This window comes from Triplophysa rosa, linkage group LG20, assembly GCF_024868665.1.
Source record: "Triplophysa rosa linkage group LG20, Trosa_1v2, whole genome shotgun sequence".
NCBI classification, from domain to species: domain Eukaryota; kingdom Metazoa; phylum Chordata; class Actinopteri; order Cypriniformes; family Nemacheilidae; genus Triplophysa; species Triplophysa rosa.
In genome coordinates this window covers 8,466,295-8,486,601 of record NC_079909.1, presented here as the reverse complement: position 1 = coordinate 8,486,601, position 20,307 = coordinate 8,466,295, and the positions used below count along the sequence as shown (strand labels likewise).

Sequence of the window (20,307 nt, the reverse complement as noted above, 5' to 3'; positions counted from 1 at the left end):
ACTCCATCTGGCTTACGTCTATTTGACGTCTGCATTTACATTTGCAAGACATCTGCAATACATAGTTTGCTCATCTGCAATACGTCTCGGAGACGTCTGTAAGGCGTCTGCTAAAGATCTGGAAAACATCTGCTGTGTAAAAACATCTGCTAAACATCTTAGAAAGAGCCGTTTTACATCCATTTTAAATCATAAACATCTTATAGACATCTATAAGATGTCTATATGACGTCTGACAGCAGACGTCTCCGAGACGTATTGCAGATGAGCAAGCTATGTATTGCAGATGTAAATGCAGACGTCAAATAGACGTAAGCCAGATGGAGTGTGCTATCAGGGAAATTATTTACTGTACTTTTTCTAGAGAAAATTTGAGGTGCAGATCCATGCACACTCAATTAAAAAAGCACATAACAAAAAATCAATGAACAACAACTACAATGCAAGAAAGTGTTGTGCGTTAGTTTGTTGCATGCGGTAGACCCTGGTCTAAAAAAACATCAGGTGGATCCAGCTGACCTCATCTGAATCCATATAAAAGATCACTTACCTTTAGTACGGAAGTCATGAACACCGAGCAGCCCATGAGCAGGAATATCATGAGACCGGTGAACCGCTGTTCCCTAATGCCCAAAAACTTCGGCTGCTCTCCGGGGGCGGAGCATTCAGACTCCAGTTTCAGGCTGTTCACGTGGGAGATTGACAGAACCGTGGCGGCCACGAACCACGGCAGGCCCATCAAAGAGCACACGCCCAACATCACGCCCACCACAAAGAGATCCAGATGGTACCCACAACCTTTCTGTGATCGCACACATAGACACACACGTGAGAAGACATTTGGCATTTCTGCAGACCACAGGAACGTGTTAATACCTTCAGCTTGTGTTCCTTCCTGTTAATGATAACAGCAGTGATCTGTTGGTCCATGAAGATGAGAATGGTGCACAGGAGAGCTGGCATGAAGGTTATGGGAATGGTCCACCATGGGTTTGGCCCCAGGGGGCTGATGAACCAGCCACGGTCATCTCTGGTTGGCTGTAAGAGATCATGTGATCAATTACATATTCACACATTGAGGATAAATAGGTGTGCAACATTTATGTAAAAATGAAAACCACCATGCAGTATATATTTAATATTCTCTGACTCACTTCAAACTCATTAGGAACCTGTAGTTTGGCGGAGGGGATTCCAAGACCGTAGTCGATCAGAACCATGGTCAAGATGGTGAAAAAAACAGCGAAATCGCTGATCACCGATCTCACCTAGAGAAGAAACAAACAGATGTTTGATTTGTATCAGGCACGAGAAACACCCCGTCCCCTTTTAATGTAAATTACTCTTTTATGCTTTGTGCAGTGTAGTATCATCATCTCCATGTAATACATTTAAACATACTGTTTGTAAATCCACGTGTAAATTGCACAGCAATTGCACAAATCACACAAGCTTCTTGCCTTGGTAGGGAAGTAGCGGCTGGTTTTGAATTCTTTGAGGAAGGAGGACATGGCGACCGTGGAGAAGAAGAGAATGACGGACCAGAACAAAACATCAGGGACGTACGGACCGTGATGACCACACGCGCTGCCCACAAACTCCCCTCTGTTGTCTACACAGCCCTGAGACATAACAAAAGATATTCAGAATTCACATCTGCCATAAATACGACCTCCAAAAAAAAACAGTACAAAATCATTCGACACATGTCTAACGGTTGAAATATCAAAGAGATTTATCTTTAGTGGATTAGACTGTGTGTTGTATATGTGTGTGTGCAGGAGCTTAACTATAAGGCAAAAAGGGGTGAATTGAGGCAGAGGATTTACGTTATCTCTAACATTTATTAACTCTTAACTCATATCTGAGCCAAAGAGGTGCAAAATAGCATACTGCCTACTAAAGCAGAGCAGCATTTTACGATAAAATTGTATTTCTTAACATTAATTAATACGTGAGCTGACAATGAACAATACAGCATTTGAGCACTTCCGTGCAAACGTCAACCTAAGATGAAAAAATCACGTTTTTAGCAAAGGGTTTCACCATAATGATACTGTAGGTCATATGTCAATATTTGGTGGTTTGAATACCCATGTAAAGACTCACTTTCAGTTTTTAAAGGGGGGGTGCCACAGTGTTTCGTGCATTCTGACTTCTTCACACTGTTAAACGTGCTGGCTTCTCATGCTTGACATGGTCAACTTGTCGAAAAACAAGTTAAACGTATGAAGTAGTGTTTCTGTGCTCGATACACTCCCCCAGCGTACGTATAGTAAAGTTTTTTTTGAAACATGAAATTCCATTTCGTAATAACTTTTCTTAGTCCCTTAGTGGACAATTCTCCCAGAAAAGCATGCCCACGCATCTACCCGCCAGAGCGAGAAGAAAGTGCACGCCCTCGCGTCAACCAGGGGAGCGGGAGAAGGACCACGCCCATCAATGTTCAGCTTTGTTCAGCTTTGTATGTTTGTTCACGGCATTTCGGTGATGAATGTTATATAAACTGTGGATATAATGCTGGATTTGCAGATCGTTTGAAAATGATCGATGGAGTGGTCCCAGCGCTAAAAGTTGCCCGACATGAACTGCACGCGGTAAGTAAAACTGAGTCATATGTCTGTGTTTTGTTGGCAATCTTTTACTACTAATAATCATTTACTATTACATTTTTTTAATTAAAAGTTGTAATTGTTAACATTAGTTGCACAATGCACCCTGAACTAACATGAACAATTGTGGTATTAACTAACATTACAATTTTTGTAGTTTATGTTAGCTAATGCATTTAATAAGGTTAACGTTAATGTAAAGTTATACCAAAATATGCAGTGTGCTGTGCACAGTATGCATATTATCTGCACGCATAAAACACCCGGATAAACAGTACTACATTCGACAAATGTTATCAAACTCACCTTGACATCTAGGCCTAACCAGTCGATCTCAGATGCACTGATGTTTTGGTCCTGCCAGTAACGCAGTGTGGCATTACTGGGGTCTTTGGGCATTGTGCACACACACCTGCCAAACATGCAAAGTGAGTTTTTTGATTTTTTGAGCTTGTGTAGAGATGATTTACTAGTATGACTGTGACCGTATGGATGTGTGTGTACCTATAACTATACATTTGCAAGTGTATGTGTGAGTGCTCTAATACTTACGAGTAGTCAGTGAGCCGGTTGAGGTCATTGTGCATGTTGAAAGGGTAAGTTTCTCCCAGATGGATGAGTTTCTCCAGAGCCTCATAAATAAAGATGATGCAGATGAGGGAAGCAAAAGCTTCCTCTGTGAATCGTGTGATGTAACACACCAGTGAGCTGGCATCTGTGGCGACCAGCAGCAGGCAGAAAAAAGCCGTCCACAGTCCGATACACACACGTAAGGAGAGGTACGACAAACCGTACTCTCTGAAAACACATGGAAAGGTAACATGACACTCTTGACATCAAAACACAGATGCAGCACACAACATAATCCAAGTAAATTCCCCTTTCATTCACAACTTAGAAGTGCTCACTTGCAGAATTTGAAGAGGATTTTCTCAAACACCAAAACCGGCCCTGTGCTGCCCAGAATGGTGAGGGGCTGCCCAGCGAACAGAGAGTACGCAATACCTGTCATTGAAGCTCCAAACAAAGACTCTATTGCACTCTGAAAGAAAGAGAGGAAGGGAATACATTAGACTCAGAATGTAGTCAACGCGTATGTTTTCACCTTCTGTACTGATGTCTTCTTACTATACGGCCTTCTGTAGCTTCTCCCAGCAGGCCTCCAAAAGTGATAACAGGGGACATACAGGCGCAGTATAGGAAGAGGAAAGAAGCCAAACACTGCAGACTGATGGCGTCTGTGTAATCTGACAGGTAGTGTGGAGCTTTACGCTTAATGTCCATGAAGAAGCCACCGAAAAACCTGAAGATCAGAAACAAATCATCTGTATCTCTAAAATGTGATGCTATATAATAGCATAAGTTATCGCCCATATCGGTATCAGCCGATAAATGGTCATTTTTATGCTATCGGTATCGGACGATAATCAAATTTATAATAGCCGATAAATCATAAATCATTTCCTCTGGTTAAACTTCTTCAGCTGCACGCTGCTCACAGTTCAAATATAGTACAGTACTGTCTTTCTGTCGTGATCATTCACTTACTGCTATTAGCAAAACATTGTTGATGTAGGTACAGTATGTAGATACAACATTTATGAAAGTGTAAATTATAGGAACAAATACACTGTTTAAAGCAGATTGCTGTCTGAATGCTTTCTGTCTTGAGACCTGTAGCTATTGAGAACACATTTCTGGGTTGCTCTGGAAGAAAATCTATCATTTGTTCATTAAATAAAAGTTATACCAGAAAAGTTGAAAGAATCTTTAACTAGTGTAAAGTAGGCTTGGTACACGATTTTTAGGGAAAAAAGAAAACTAATGGTTACCAATTTTTTCAAATAAAATAATTTGCCCACTTTTTGCCTTTTGTTTCAGTCTCAGAAAATTGTATAATAATATTTAGATTCTGTATATCTGCCAATATATCTGCTATCGGCTGCCAATGTTAAAGGTGCAGTGAACTGGCTATTGTCTGATGTCTACTTATGACGTTCGCGTGGTTTTTACATTCGAAAACATCAAAATCAATAAGGTAATAGGCTATTTTCTACCCTGGTTTTGAGGCCGGCTGGAGAAACGCTGGGTTTTTAAGGGCGGGCCGCATAGAAGACTTGGAAGTAAACGCCCACTGCTATGATTGGATAGCAGCTTGTGTAGTTGACTTAGTTGGAGCCTTCTGTGAATTTGGTTAGACACGTAACATTACATAATGTGATTTTACTCAAATTTACGGACTTATTTCCAAGATGTGATGGCAAGGCTTTGCGTATAGTTTGTATAGCCTATAGTTGTATGGTGTTTAGTGATATATGACCGTACATGTCAGCATTTAAGACCCACGAACCGGACAGAAGATCACCGCGATCGCGGGTCTCAAATGTTATAGTTTTCATGATAAATAAACAAACGGTAGACTCCCGGCCAAAATGACCCAGCACCAGAAATAATATCAAAATCGCTGCTTTTTAATTTTAGTCTCTCCGCAAAGACTTGTTCAAGGAATCCACGTTGAAATGAAGCGAACAAACGCTCAATGTTTTCCCCACGTGAGCTGGAACGTCTTTAAAAATGAACTTCAACCAGGCATTCCTACTGTCGGAATCCGAAGGAAGGTTATGCAGCGACTGTGTTCTTCCACAACCAGGCACTGCACAATATTTTGCGATCTTTAACGGCATGATGCTTACACTCGCTCTGGTTCCGTGCAGCTTGTGTTCAGTACTGTCATGCGCGAACCAGTGGGCGGGGCTCAAGAAGTAGGCGTTGATATTCTTCTGTGGAGGCGGTGTTCAACCTATCTATAAGTGCATTCCAGAACCTGCCGTTTGCTGAGCCTCATGTCAATAACAGTTGTTATTTCAGTAACAAGGGCGTTTTCAGGTCTGACACTTACAGGATGTTCACTTGAATACGATTCTCTCTTCTATAACAAAAGCTTGCGTTAAAATTGTGGTCCTAGTTCACTGCACCTTCAAAGAATTATCAGTTATCGGCCAAAATTTACAAATCGGTGCATCCCTATATACTGTATAATACATTTGTTTGTTGTGCATGCAAAGTGAGAATGTATGCAAACTTAACTGTATTCTTGTGCATGCAAATGTATGCAAATGAGTTTTGCATGTATGTATTATGTATGCTCTCCAGTACGCTGCTGAGTTTCAAGTGAAATGATCATACACATGCACCTGACACATACACATATAAAAGTACATGTATGCACACTAAAGCTGGGCGATATACTGAATATTTGATATAATTGAAAACATTCTGCTGAAGAAACAAAATTACAGAATATTGTGATTTTTTAATATTGTCCAAAATTGAAGGTTAATGTGGCATTTAAGTTCCCTCTTACGTCTCACAAGTACTTAACACATCATTATCAATGTCCCTAAAAAGGATGTAGATGAAACCATGTAGATTCCAATGCACTTTTGTACTTTTGTTTATGTTATTTTAAAGCTGCATTATAAAAATGGGATTGTTCATGCTGTTATTTTCCTGCACACTCTGACATATTAATCTTTTCTTGGTCATGCCTCTTCAGGTCATACAAATTTGCAGGTCAGAGGTTACCAAACTTGACTTTGGGACACAGTGAAATGCAATTTATCACATAAGATTGCTTTTTTGGTGTGCCACATTTGCACACATACAGTAGTATGAATGGAAGTCAATGGCCATGGCATTACATATGTTGTTCTTTTGACTAAATGATTTGCTTGTAAATTACGGATTAAACAAACATCTTATACGTTCTAATAAGGGATTGTGTTTTATATCATATCACATTTTATATAAAAAAAAACAGTTCGAATAATCATAGTAGGCATAAGTTGCTATGACTATTTTAAAAAGGGAAATGACAGGAAGCAATGTTGGGTTTCATATAGTTTTATTTCTAATTACTCCGTTTAAATATAAATTTACATGGAAAAAATATGAACTGGGATTGATGTAGAGGGTTCTGCTCCCTGCCAGTGGAAATGCGAGACGGTGCCATCCTCGGCCGAGATCCGGCTCCAGTACCAGCACCAGCCCCGGTGGAAAAGCAGTAACAGAGATTCACTGATGCAGCCTTTAGCCCATGACTGTATACACCAGACAGGACCGCTGACGTGTTGCGCCGCATCCCAAAGCTAGAAGATGTCTATCTATACTGAACGCGTCAAAGCAACTGATTCAAATCGCGCATAAATGGCCTTTACATGAATAAGACCGTGATTATATAATGTAACGCTTGACAAAAGGATGACCAAATAAACGGATGCTGCGTTAATTGCGTTAAATATATTAAAGCGTTAATCTGAAAATGAATGAATCGCATGCGTTAACGCGTTAACGTTGACAGTCCTAATATAAATGTAAAAAAATATCAAGATATACAAATTTTAGGTATATCACCCAGTTTTAACACACACACCTACATTATTCCCACACATTTATATCACTTACTTCCCTGTGCGCTGTAACTCTGGTCCTTCATGACCTCCGTGCTCCTCAGCTTCCCCCAGATCCATCCCTCCATTGGCCAAAGGAGGAACCTTTCGCTTCTCCTGCAAAATGAAAACATAGCCCAATTGCTATTCATCCCAGAAAAAGAAATTTGGGAAGTTTGCACTCTTTATTTTAGCATGAAATCTGTGTGAAGTCAAGGTGTGTTACCTGAGAGGGCACATTTTTGGGAGGTTCTATTCTGATGGTGGGATCCCACTCGCCCGGGGGCAACACAGTAACCTGGTCCAAAAACTCATCGATTCCAGCCACGAGGTCAGTTCGATCCTTTGCTTTATAAGCCACATCATGGAAAACCTGAATAGAAGATGTTCAAGTAAACTCAACAAACTCAACACATCTACAGTTTATGCATATTAACATTTCTCAATGTTACTCAATGCAGAGCATGTGTTCACGGACCTCATCTGTCATGAGTGTGGCAATGGAACGGCCGATTTCGTGGTACTGAGGTCCTTTCCCCATTGGCCCCAGCAAGATAAAGAGAAACCTACAAACAATAGTAACACAGACACATTATAAAACTCCTAAGAGACAATGGGCCTCATTTATCAATCTAAAATAAAAACGAGCGCAGATCCGTGCGCAGAAATCATCTTACGACAGGATTTACGTGTGATTCATCAAATATTCGTAATCTACGAATGCCAAATAACGCCAATCTCATCGTACGAATGGTCGTACCTTGATAAATGCAGCGGCTGAAATCGATCGTAATTGACATATCATGTCCCTGTAAATTCAGGGTGTAGATGCCTCGCCCCTAGATTTTGCGACATGGAGAAACGTGAACGGAACTTTTCCGATTTAGAAATTAAAGTTTAACCTTGAAAAGCGGAATCAAAGGAAGTAAAAAAACAGTTTGGAAAGACATCACTGCTGTGGTTAACGGCATTGGCATAGTCATCCGAACTCCAGCTGAGGTTTGTATTTTTTATTGGATATTTATGTTTTGTAAATATGACCGCAAATATTTAGGTAGGCCACTACTGCTTCTGTTGGTTTTATTCTTCTTCTTCCCCAATGGGAGTCTATGGCAGCCCTATGAACTGCACATAGGAAATTATGAAATTTGGCACACTCGTAGTGGTGGTCCTCAATAGTCCGGTGACCTATTATGGGGGTCCTAGCACTCACTCTACAGCGGCACCAGCAGTTCAAAAATTAACTTTTCAAACGGCTGTTACTTTTGAACCCATTGATCTACAGAAATTAATCTCAGCACTTGTCATCCACTCCTCACGCTCATTGCATTCCATGCGTTACATTAAGACTCCGCCCATTACAGTAGCAGCCATCTTGAAAAGTACAGTATTGCGTTTTTTCGTTACTAGTCCTAGAAATTGTGACCAATTGTCATGAAAATCGGCTCAGACAATCTTTGGACTGAGCTGCACAGACCTGACCCGACAGAATTGCAATTTTCACAGTTTTTCAAGGGTTATGACATCGCAAACTTTTCAAAGTTGACCCAAAAATGGATCTGAGGCTCTTACATTCTTCGATCTATCGGCACAAAACTTTGTACGATTCATCGACACCTCGGACTGGGGGCCCGTGGCAATTTAGGGAACAGTGCCACCTACAGGTCACGAGTTTTGAAAAATGGCTATTTTTGCTCGTAACTTTGGATATGTTTGTCAGAAAATCTGTGTCTACAGGTTCCTCGGGTCATGCCGGATTATTTGATTATGATTCTGTCATGATTGGATGAACGGCCTGTCCGCCATTTAGAGTTCTTGTGGCTGTGCGCTGTCATAGCTGCAACTTTGGTTGTTGTTACATATCATATCGCTACTTACACATCTATCAGCTTTGCTCTGCAGCCTGGTTATGGGATATTGGCTCAGTGGTGAGACTCAAAAAGTCACTAACGTGGAGTTTTTGGGGTCAGCGGTTTGAATCCGGCTGTGTTCCGTGCTTGTGTGTAAATTGTGCAATTTGAGTTTGTTTTCATCCATTCTTCTCGAGCTGTCCCTTTTTCATCATCACGGATTTTCCGTTTTTGCAGTTTTCGCTCACAAGGCTCTGCGCCGGCGTGGCTCCGCACTGCGTATGAGGGGCCTTAGGGGGGCTTGGCCCCGTATCGATGCTTGCAGCTATATTTTATTTATCACTATTATTTTTTCACTGAAAGTATTGTTGTTGCTTTAAATTACTTTGGTTGTATAATGAATTAAATTTAAACAAAATTCATCTGACTTCAGTCTTGAAAAACTTTGTTTAATTTACATTAATGTGTTAATGTAAAAACCAATGTAAATATAAATTACTGATCATTTTTGCAGCGCAATTATAGAAAAATAGTTTATATGTAAATGTTTTTATAAAGTTTTCTTCATTTAGCTGAAAAAAAAGGTCTGTGGCGGAGGAGACAGATGTAGGTTTCTACACAGGATAAAGGTTTAAAATCTAATGCTGCTAATCTTGCATTTCAGGCTGCTTAAATCAAGCACACAAAGTTTTATGTTTGTTTCATTTCTTTTTTCTCTTTCAGATCTGTCAGAGGCAGGACCAGCGGTCTTCAGCCCCCACAAATCGGCTTGGAGCCTGCCACACAAAGCCAGGCAACCTTGAGCTGTGACCCAGTTCACTTCCACCCCCAAGTGAACATCGCGCAAATAAAAAAAACATTAAAGCATGCGTGTTTCTGTTTTCATTAGAATGCATATTTGTCGAACAAAGAAGCTATCACCTTGCAAAAAGGTAAACTTACCCATTTCTTGTAATTATATTGATTATTGTAGGTTTTTCAATGTTTTACTTTAAAAAGTGAAATTTAATTGTTGTAAATGATCTTAGAAGTAGCCTAAAAGCTCATGAAAGTTTTTTTTTTCACCAAAGCACCCGTTAACCTTGTAATATCAAACAATTAAATTATCATTATTAGGCTGGAATGTAATGAAAATAAGAAATTGCATAGGAATCTATTTTTACACTTGTTATACTAAACGAAAAAAACGTAATCTTTCTATTTGTCATTATTCCTTTTCAGTTATCAAAAGGGTAAAGCGTACACAGACCTTCATCCTATCTCAAAACTTGCGTACACGAACTGAGACCTGTCGTGAGACTTGATCGTAGCAACCGCTCACGTCCATACTGATAAATGCCAAGTTTTGCATGGAAACGACCGTACACCCAGTTTTCGGTCGTACGCTTGTTTAATAAATGAGGCCCAATATGAACTGAGTTTTGCCAGCAGATCGTTCAGCTCTTGCCTGGTGGTGATCGGGACTTCAGCCAGGCCGTTGAGCAGTACAGCTGGAGACAGACGGATGAAAGCTACCACAGGTTTCTCCAGAAACTCCAGCTCACCTACCAGGATATTAGAGGCCTCAGCACCCTGTGGGATCTTCTTCATGAAGTGGAGGTCTATCTACACATAAAATAACACCTTTTTTAATTTCTATTTGTATTACTAACCCTATTTAAGTGTAGTAAGACTTACATCTGTTAAAAAAGTGATCTTACCTTGCTGAAGTCGACAGCACTGTTCTCACGACTGCCTCCCCCACCTTCTGTCGTGGCGGGCTGAGTCTGAGGGGAAAACATCTGACCTGCGAACAGTATAAAAATTATACGGAACTTTTAATGTAATTAATTCCTTATTAGTAAAAATTCGTCAGCAGTAGCTTATTGTAGTAATTAAGTATTTATGAGATTATTGATGTTAAGAAGATCTTGAACAATAAGCACCAACCTGGATTATAATAGCTGTAAAATGGTTTTAAAAAGTAATAAAAATTTGCAACAGGTTCTAAAAATGTTCATTAAACTGAAGCTGAAAGCATCAGAGAAACTATTCCATAATAAACTATACAACAAATACTAGTACTCCACGGTTTCATCTGTGGTTAAATGAGAAGCTAAATGAATATTATTAGTTAGAGCCTAGAAAATAATACCTAGATTCCATGTTTCTGTACTACTGGATGATTCACCTCAATGGGTTAATCTTAGTTCAGATCTACACTACCGTTCCAAAGTTTAGGATCACTTATAAATATTTTTTCTAAATTGTAGAATAATAAAAACCTCATCAAAACAATAATGTGATGATGAGAATTATGCTGTGACTAAAGAAAACTAAACAAATCAAAGCTATGTTGAGAGCCGGGACTGTGGACAAGGGGAGGTATTGTCTAGTACCGGGACTGGCTATGTTATATTTTAGTGTCTTCAAAGTAGCTACCATTTGCCTTGAATTCGTAGAAGATGAATTTTTAAACAGTATTGAATAAATAAATAAAATTCATTTAGTTTTGTAATAAAATAAATGATTATGTTTTCACAATCATATTTTTGACTACAAAATAATTTCACATATATAATCAAATGCCTTTAGTTCTAATGACTTTTAATGACCCTAAACTTTTGAACGGTAGTGTAGGTTTTTCATCTCTAGGGATTAGAATAGAGTTGACTAATATCTAATCTACGATAATATTGCCTGGTGGTGTTTTTTCCTCTGGGTCGAGGGTGGGGATGCTGTGGTATCCATAAGGTGGGCTGAGTCGCTTGCTGAAGGGGATGTGAGGTTTTTTGGGTCGGATGAGAGGGTTGTCTCGGGTAGGGAGGGCAGAGGGACATTGATGGGGAGATGACACACACTTGGGACAATGAACGGACCAAGGTGGACATAAGTGCACCTGTCTGTCTTTCACACCGCGTTTGAACCTAGACCAGAGGTCTGTAGAATGGGGACCGGGGGACAGGTGGTTCGTGATGACAACTGAGACACACAGACAAACCAACAAAATGGATGATAAGACAGATACATTGTAAATGTAGATAAACGCTGATGGAGTGTCATGGAGCAGTACCATTCTTATCCATGGAGTGAGGTTCTGACTGCTTCTTGCCGATATCTGCGAACGAACGTACGATGGGGATCCGATTGGCCAGTTTCTTCTGGTTCTGATGGTGGTGCTGTTTAAGGAGGGCGTTACGGATCTTCTTTCGTACCTCCTCTCCCAGAGCACCCAATGTCTCCTGCTGGTCCAGAACCATGTCTTCAAAAAAACAAAGTACATTTTTTTCAATCCTTTTAAAAAAAAAAGAACCATGTTTAACTCATGCTTAAGGTGTACAGTACCTGCAATCTCCTCCAGTGAGTTGGCCCTCATGTCCAGCATGACGGTTCCATTGAGAATACAGCTACGCAGTTCAAACAAACTGTGCAGAGAGAGAGTGGCAACGTACGGCTTACTCCACCTCTCACCTCCATCCTCCACATCCTCCTCAAACTTCAGCCATCTACAGAGACAAGGGTCAGCACAGAGGAACAACGTTATTATGAAAAACTGTTGCATGACAAAATTCAGCAATGAAAATAATATTTAATAATAATAATTATTATTATTGTTGCTGTTGCTATTATTAATTTAAAAATACTTAATAATATAAAAATATAATTGATAGTCTTTTTTTTGGTAGATGCTTTGATCCAAATTTCAAAACGGCAAACAATAAAACTCAAAATGATATATAAAAATAAAATAAAATCTATAAACGTGTTTATTGTAATTACAATTAATTTTTAAGCTGCAAACATTGAAAAATAACATTAAAAATATATGTAAAAATACATAAATATCAATATAATAATACACTATTAATATCTATTTAATTATTATTTAATTATTATTTATGTATATTATTATAAACATTAATAAATTATGAATCAATTCTTTTTAATAAATGCTGGATGGTCTTATAATTTTATTAATCATTTTTATTTGTAATCAATACAATCTACTACTGACATTGTGACAAATAAAATGGAAATCTAAATTTGAAAATAAAAATTTGGATCATAGTGGGTTTTGGGATATGGGGAAAAACTGTGGTGCTATATTATAAAAAAATATTTCTTACTGAAACTAATTTCTAGTGAAAAGGTTTATTTAAAACAAAAATAAAATTAAACTAAAATTTCAGTTTTAAACCTAAAAAAACTGGGTAGAGTAACAATAAGAGTGCTGGGGAGAAAGAAAGAGACAATAAGATTTGCACTATAAATTACTTTTTGTTTTGTTTTGTTTTCATGTTCTCATTTAGCTGCAGAACCACAACCTAAACTAATGTATACAGGAATGTGTGCTCTGAATATGTTGATTTATAAACACTTCTATTTAGCTGTAGTGTATCTAATGTTTGTCTCTGGCAGGTCACCCTCTCTGTGTCATATAGATGTGTGTTTATACCTGGCCATCTCTTTCCATTCTGCATCTTCTCCCTCTTTCAGGCAGATCTCATCCAGCTCTGTGAAGAGAGCGTGAGGGATGTGTTCCTCATCATCCTCCATCCCCAGCAGGAACTGTACGCGCTGAGATGGAGTATCCGCTGGATAGAGGTATAAACATGTCTGTTTTACACATTTCCACAAGTTCATAAAGTTTTTGTGTAGTTTGTGAGCGTGAGGCTGATCTTACTGTATGATGGAGATTCTCTGCCATCTTCGGTTCCTGAGTCTCTCTCCCGTGACCTCTTCCTGTGGCGGTGTCCATGGTGACGGTGCCGTCTGTGTGATCTTCTACCCAGAGGGACATGCACCCCAATGTAGAGGGTACGGTGGCCTATCAGAGACAATTACCACCACATAAACCATGACGTTGCTGATGGGGGAATTTTGGTGCATTCTTCACACATATCTATCGCAAGTCTTCATTTTATTATGATATTTTGCATGTGTGTGCAGCCCTGTAATCCGTTTATCTGAAAAAAGTCCTCCTCTCCAGATAACACAACACAACACTGTTACACACACATTTTCTTTGCAATTAAGAAGAGCTTATGGTCGGCGCCAAAAGCCCTGAGGTTTGTGCGCCAACACATAGTGCCAGTGCACTTGCAGCCCGACCCGAGTTTGGTTCCCGTCTCGAGCGCCCTTTGCCAGTCCCACAACCCTGTCTCTAACCAAAAGCTTTCCTGTCTGTTCTCCACTGTCCTGTCAAATAAAGGCAAAATGCCCCTAAAATATAACTTTAAAAAAAAGGATTCGTTTTAGAAACACAGAGGTTCTTCGGGGACAGACACTCTCTGGCTCCAAGTGCGTGTGTGTGTGTGTGTGAGATGGAAAGAAATGTTTCTGTAAATGGAATATTTCCTCAGGACTAAGAACAGCTAATGTCAAACAGGGCAATAGTTTCCTCTCTGCTTTTCTGTCTTAAAAATGAGAGTACCATCGTACAACGTAAACATAAAACTATATAATTATGGCAAAGTAACCAAACAATATTCTTTAATATCCTTGTTTTTTTTTCTGGATAACTTTAAGCTCTAACATTGTTAGACAGGAAATTAGGAACTGTGAGAACATGACCCAGACTCACACCCTGGTGTATACAGTATATTGGAGCATTTACACTGACCGTAAGGCCATTGCTCCTGAAGAAATGTTTTCCCAGACTCACTTTATCAGGCTCTGTGTTTGGTATCTGTCAGGGTCCTGTCCTTCCTATTCGGAGTTTTCGTGTCTTGTGGACAGGGTCGTGACAGTACCATGTCTTGTGTGGGTGTTTCGTCTTGTGTGGAGACGCGTGGCGGTTTGTTTTGACATTTCGCCGCGTGTCCTCCCGTCTGTCGTTTAGCTCTGCCCCCTTGTTTCTCCGTTAGTCTCCCATCAGTGTTTGATCTCCCTCACCTGTCCCAATCATCTTCCTGCCAGTTCCCATTATGTTAAGTCTTGTCACCTGTCCTTCACCATCCCTGTCCTATTATCCTTTGTTAGTTTTCCCCTTTTTAAGTCCTGTCTTTTATTCCCAGGCCTTGTTGGTTCATTGTGTGTGTGTTTGGATATTATCCAAGCCTCATCGTGTCTTCGTGTTGGATTACCTTGTTCCTGTTAACTATTTCTCTGTCGTGTGGTTGGACTTGTTATTTATATATTCCTGGACCTTGTTTATTGTACCCCCCTCAAGGGTAGTTCTCTGTTTGAGTTTAGTTTTAGTTTATTGTTTGCCCCATCGTGGGTTTATCATTTAATTAAAGTCTGTTTTATTTCAACTACTGCCTGCGTTTGGGTTCTGTCACCTCCATATCATGACAGTATCCATGATTAAAACAGTATATTTTCAGGTCTTCTCTTACCTTCTAGTTCTTCTTTCTCAAAATTTGTGTTGAGCATGGACCGAGTCCCTCCCCTGTCCAACACGGCTTCCTCATCGTTCCTCTGCAAAATAAAACATACTGTTAAAAAACCCTTACATACATAAATGCATGTTCTCTTATGAGTGATATGATAACATTTTACAATAAGGTTGTATTTGTTCAAATTAGTTATTGCATAAACTAACAATGAACACTTCTACAGCATTTATGTTTCTTCATTACTATTTAAAAATGACTACCGTAACATTGACTATATAGTAGGAAAATTTGCTTCATAAATTTCTTTGTTCTGTTGAACACAAAAGAAGATATTTTGAAGAATGTAAGAAAACAAACAGTTCTGGGGCATTTTTGGCTACCGTTGTTGTTTTTCCTACTATGGTAGTCAATGGGGTCCAAGAACTGTTTACAAGCTGTTACAAGCATTCTTCCAAATATCTTTCTCTGTGTTTATCAGAACAAAGAAATTTATACAGATTTGGAACAACTTGAGGGTGAGGAAATGGTGGGTTTTGTGTGAACTGTCCCTTTCACACACATTAAACAAATTAATAAATGCTAAAAAAAACAATATTGTTCATTGTTAGTTCATGTTAGTTAATGTATTTACTATATTAATAAATACAACCTTATTGTAAAGTGTTACCAATGCTACAGAAAACACATTATAGTAGGGCTGCTCGATTATGACAAAAACATAATCACGATTATTTTGGCCAATAGTGAGATCTCGATTATTTAACACGATTACTCATTAACTTTTAAAACAACATAGAAAATAAATAACATTGCTTTTAAACTGTGAATTCAACTGAAAAATAAATGTAAAGAAATAGCACAGCTGAACCACTGTAAAGGAAGGGGGTGCGCTGTGGATTTATACCACAAGAAAAGAGAGGATCCTTGCAAAATGGAATGTGGCACAATAATCGTTTTACCTGGATTATTTTGTTTTTGTAATTGTTGAAGGCCAAAATTGAAGATTACAATTAATTTTCGATTAATTGCACAGCCCTACATTATAGTATCTATTTCTTAAATAATTGATAACACATGCAGATCAGTTTGCATGCACGCACACACCCAACATGATACTTAAGAGGAATCATTGGACTCGCATACTGTAGGTCAATTAAATATATCAGAACAAATCGATGTTGGTTTACAAGAAATTCATTTATTATTCTGTTCAGTACCACTACATATTAGTGTTTTTAACACCAGATTCAATTACTTTCCAATATAACATAGACTAAAGTCTGTGGCATTTATTCTTAATAAACACATCACATCAGACTCCAATCAAAATAATGCAATAATAGCATCACAGCCACAACAAACTGTCTACTTGCATTATTTGTTATGGATCGACAGACTCTCATTCCTTCTCACACCACGAATGGACAACATCCCACAATAAGTAGCCTGCCTGAGCCTAATCTTAACAGACAGTTTTCATGGCAACTAATGTGACCTGTCGCTAGTTGTCCTCAGAACATAGGTGACATTGTTTTAGTCATAGTTTCTTCTGCGAAGCTGAAGCCTCCCAAGCATGGTGTCAGAAAACAGAACAGGTCCAGCGTGTGTCAGCTCCTGGGACTCCACCTAACAAATGATGATGTCATGTTTGTAGGGAGGGTGAATTAGACTACACTAATGGAGGGACACAGTGATGTCACTTCAGGCAATTTAGCCTTGGATTTTTTTGTATATTTCGTGTTAAAATATTTCACTTGTTATATCACTTGTATCCGGACATAGTATGAATGACATCACTAGGGATGGATGACATTAAGAGCCTATCAAAAGAGCGATGAGATCCATTAAGGTTACACAAAGTTCTGCAAGAGCACTCAGCACAGATGAGACGGAGCATTGTAAACAGGGAAGATGCAGAAAGCAGACCGCACGGGGGGAGATTAACACAATGTGCTGGAACATGTCAGCCAAAAGGATCATGGGATAGGTCAGCATATGCTGGAGATTTGCTGGCTCGAATGATGCCTGAGATGCTGAATGACGGGCGATGAGGTGGAGATCGTGATGGATCATTTAGGTAAAGTCACAGACACATTTTAAAAGGAAAGTTCACCCAAAAATGAAAATTCTGTCATCATTTACACACCCTCATGTCATTTCAAACCTGTATGACTCTTCTGCAGAACACAAAATAAGTTATTTGGAAGAATGTTTGTAACCAAACAACGGCATACCCATTGACTTCTACTGTATAGACACAAAACCAATGCAAGTGAATGGGTGCCGTCGTTGTTTTTTGTTAACAACATTCTTCAGAAAATGTTCTTTTATGTTCTGCGGAAGAAATTAAGTCATACAGGTTTTAAATGACAAGAGTGTGAGTAAATGATGACAGAATATTCTTTTTTGGGTGAACTATCACTTTAAATGGCTGTCATACAGTGTTTTGTTAAGGTCATAATGTGGTACTGATGTGAGATCCAACCTCCTGCTTTAAAGTAGTGAGTAGTCAACCTTCAAAATGACAATTCTGTCATCATTTACACACCCTCTTGTCACTTCCAACCTGTATGACTTCCTTCCTTCTGCAGAACACAAAAGAAGATATTTTGGTAAGAGAACAGCACAGCCCCCCCCCCCCCATTCACTTCTATTGTATGGACACAAAACCGGTGCAAGTGAATGGGGGGCTGTGAACAACATTCTTCAAAATATCTTCTTTTGTGTTCTGCAGAAGATAGAAAGTCATACAGGTTTGAAATGACAAGAGGGTGAGTAAATGATGACAGAATTGTCATTTTGAATGTGAACTACTTTAAAAGAACAGTTCGCCTCAAAGTAAAAACTCAGACAATATAATACTCATCCTTAGTGCTTGCCATGCAACTGCAGTTTATTATTGTGATCACAGATGCCAAGCAAAAGAAATATAAAACTCATAAAAAATTCATGAAAGTAGGCCATTTGGTATTCAGAGACAGCAGATGTGCAGATTATCAGCAAATGACTTCAAACAATGGTCTGTTTCACATAAAAACGTATTGTACGGCTTCAGAAAAAGTAATAAAGAATGATTTTCTTCTTTTTTGGAAGCCATGACCTTTTATTGTTTATCAAGGGCTACAGAATAATTTTTGATCAAATAAAACGTTTTGTGTTCCTCTGAATAAACAACGAAAATACAAGTTTATGACAATATAAGTGTAAGCAAATGATAATACGATTTTAACTGTTGTCAATAATCCCTTGAAAATCCCCCCTAACACAAACTCAGAGCATCACCGCCACATGAGTCATGTTCTTGCGCTTCGATCCAGTTGAGGTGGTGGCACCGTGGCAGAGCATTCTGGCCTGGCAATCCAGAAGTTAAATATATAGATTACCATGGCAACACAGCCCAGCAGACTCCTGGGAGGTCCCTCTTCCTGTGATGTCATCAAAACAAGCCCTAATCTCTCCATCTTGTTCTTGGAGGTGAGATGAAGGACACATACAGGCCACAGGCTCTGATAACTTATTAACCCGACTAGCGATCCCGTCACATTTAGAGCAGAGAAAGGTATTGTTAACACATACAGATACACTGTTTGACCAAGATAACACCTGTGTAAACATATGACAACACACACACACATGATGGTGCTCACTAATGAAAGCTAACAGGGTGCCGCTGGCCTGATTCTTTTTTATATTTATAATCCGCTTCCTGTCTGCAACTGAGGTGTGACATTATAGCAGAGAGCCCCCACCATGTCACTTTGTCATCACTAATCTTGTCACACTTCCTTTCTGCCTTATGTTTCCTCTCCTTATTTGTATGTTATCTTGTGCCCATTTTCTTTGTCCTTTTCTCCTTTGGTGGCTCTCAGCCTCAGCAGCGTGTAACGCGAAGCGTCACGTGACCGCGACTGCTCGGGTTGAATAATAATGAAGCAGATTCGCACATGTGGATGGAAATTTGCATACAGACGCACACATTCATAAGGGTGGGGGAGGGAATGGGGTCACCCTTATATACCCCATGAAGAGTGGAGCATCACCAATTCATGAAAAGTGAAGCTTCATTTTGGAGCATTTATGCAAAACTAGGGCTTTCATTTGGTTTATAATTAATTAAAATATTAGTTGAATAAATTGCATGATAAGCCGATTTATTAATCGAATTAATCACAATTATCACATATTTTTGCACAAAGATTACAAATTAAGGTAATCCCACGAAAGTGCAAGTGTATTATGGTAGATGAGTCATTTAACAGAGAATACAAAATATAGCTTTTTATTATTTTTTCAATATCATTGAACAACAATATCAATATCACTAACCTATGGCAATTCACCGAAGAAGACATGGTTTTGTATTCCATCTGGTTCATTTCAATTCAAATATTATTATATTATATAATATTATTTAATTATTTTAAAAGCAACAACATAAACAAACTGCCCTTAACCTCCGGTACATCATATGCCCATCCCTAACTAGATTACGCCAGCTACATCTGAAAATCCCATGCCATCTTCCTGCGAGAGCCTGCGGACTGACTGACCATCCCAGCTCCATCTCAGGCAATTCCATCACCACCCAAGAGCAAAGACTTGTCACATTAATGCTAAATTTACAATGATTAGTATTTAATGCTAAACTTACATCACATGACAGCAGTTTGTAGTTATAGCTGCACTCCGTTACATTATGCCATTACTATTTTCCCTGCTTATAACACTCCTCTGTTGCCTAATATCGATCGCAAAATAAGGCCAAATTAGACCTAAACAATTTCAACAAATGAAATTTCCTAAATCATAACTAATACGCTCTCCCTATTCTTCATAAACATTTACTCAGTAACTTTTAATCAAAGTCACTGAGTGCAGCTGTGACACGTCAGAGGAGATCTGGCCCTCCCGGCTGAGACTGAGGTTTCTCCCGAGGTTTTTCTTCCTCCATTTATTTATCATTGGACTTTGGGTTCCTCGCCACAGGGCAGTGTCGGCTTGCTCACCGGGAGACTGCATTTATTAGATATTATTTACTAGAATAATATTGCTTGTTCTATAAACACTATGCACTGTG

The 20,307-nt window shown here is 39.1% G+C and overlaps 1 protein-coding gene across 3 annotated transcripts in view; it reads right to left on the bottom strand.

The window, feature by feature from the left end:
- Positions 1–20,307, bottom strand: part of slc4a10a (solute carrier family 4 member 10a) — a 42,983-nt gene that overhangs the window by 5,276 nt on the left and 17,400 nt on the right. For all 3 annotated transcript variants that reach the window (XM_057361357.1, XM_057361358.1, XM_057361360.1), the window contains 18 exons: positions 15,231–15,312; positions 13,574–13,717; positions 13,346–13,484; positions 12,235–12,395; positions 11,963–12,151; positions 10,611–10,696; positions 10,358–10,515; positions 7,539–7,626; positions 7,287–7,433; positions 7,077–7,177; positions 3,741–3,915; positions 3,521–3,654; positions 3,165–3,410; positions 2,919–3,024; positions 1,461–1,622; positions 1,155–1,268; positions 877–1,038; positions 551–802 (listed from right to left, as the gene is read on the bottom strand). In XM_057361357.1, coding sequence (XP_057217340.1) covers positions 551–802; positions 877–1,038; positions 1,155–1,268; positions 1,461–1,622; positions 2,919–3,024; positions 3,165–3,410; positions 3,521–3,654; positions 3,741–3,915; positions 7,077–7,177; positions 7,287–7,433; positions 7,539–7,626; positions 10,358–10,515; positions 10,611–10,696; positions 11,963–12,151; positions 12,235–12,395; positions 13,346–13,484; positions 13,574–13,717; positions 15,231–15,312 — 2,646 coding nt within the window. The remainder of the gene's footprint in view (positions 1–550; positions 803–876; positions 1,039–1,154; positions 1,269–1,460; positions 1,623–2,918; positions 3,025–3,164; positions 3,411–3,520; positions 3,655–3,740; positions 3,916–7,076; positions 7,178–7,286; positions 7,434–7,538; positions 7,627–10,357; positions 10,516–10,610; positions 10,697–11,962; positions 12,152–12,234; positions 12,396–13,345; positions 13,485–13,573; positions 13,718–15,230; positions 15,313–20,307) is intronic.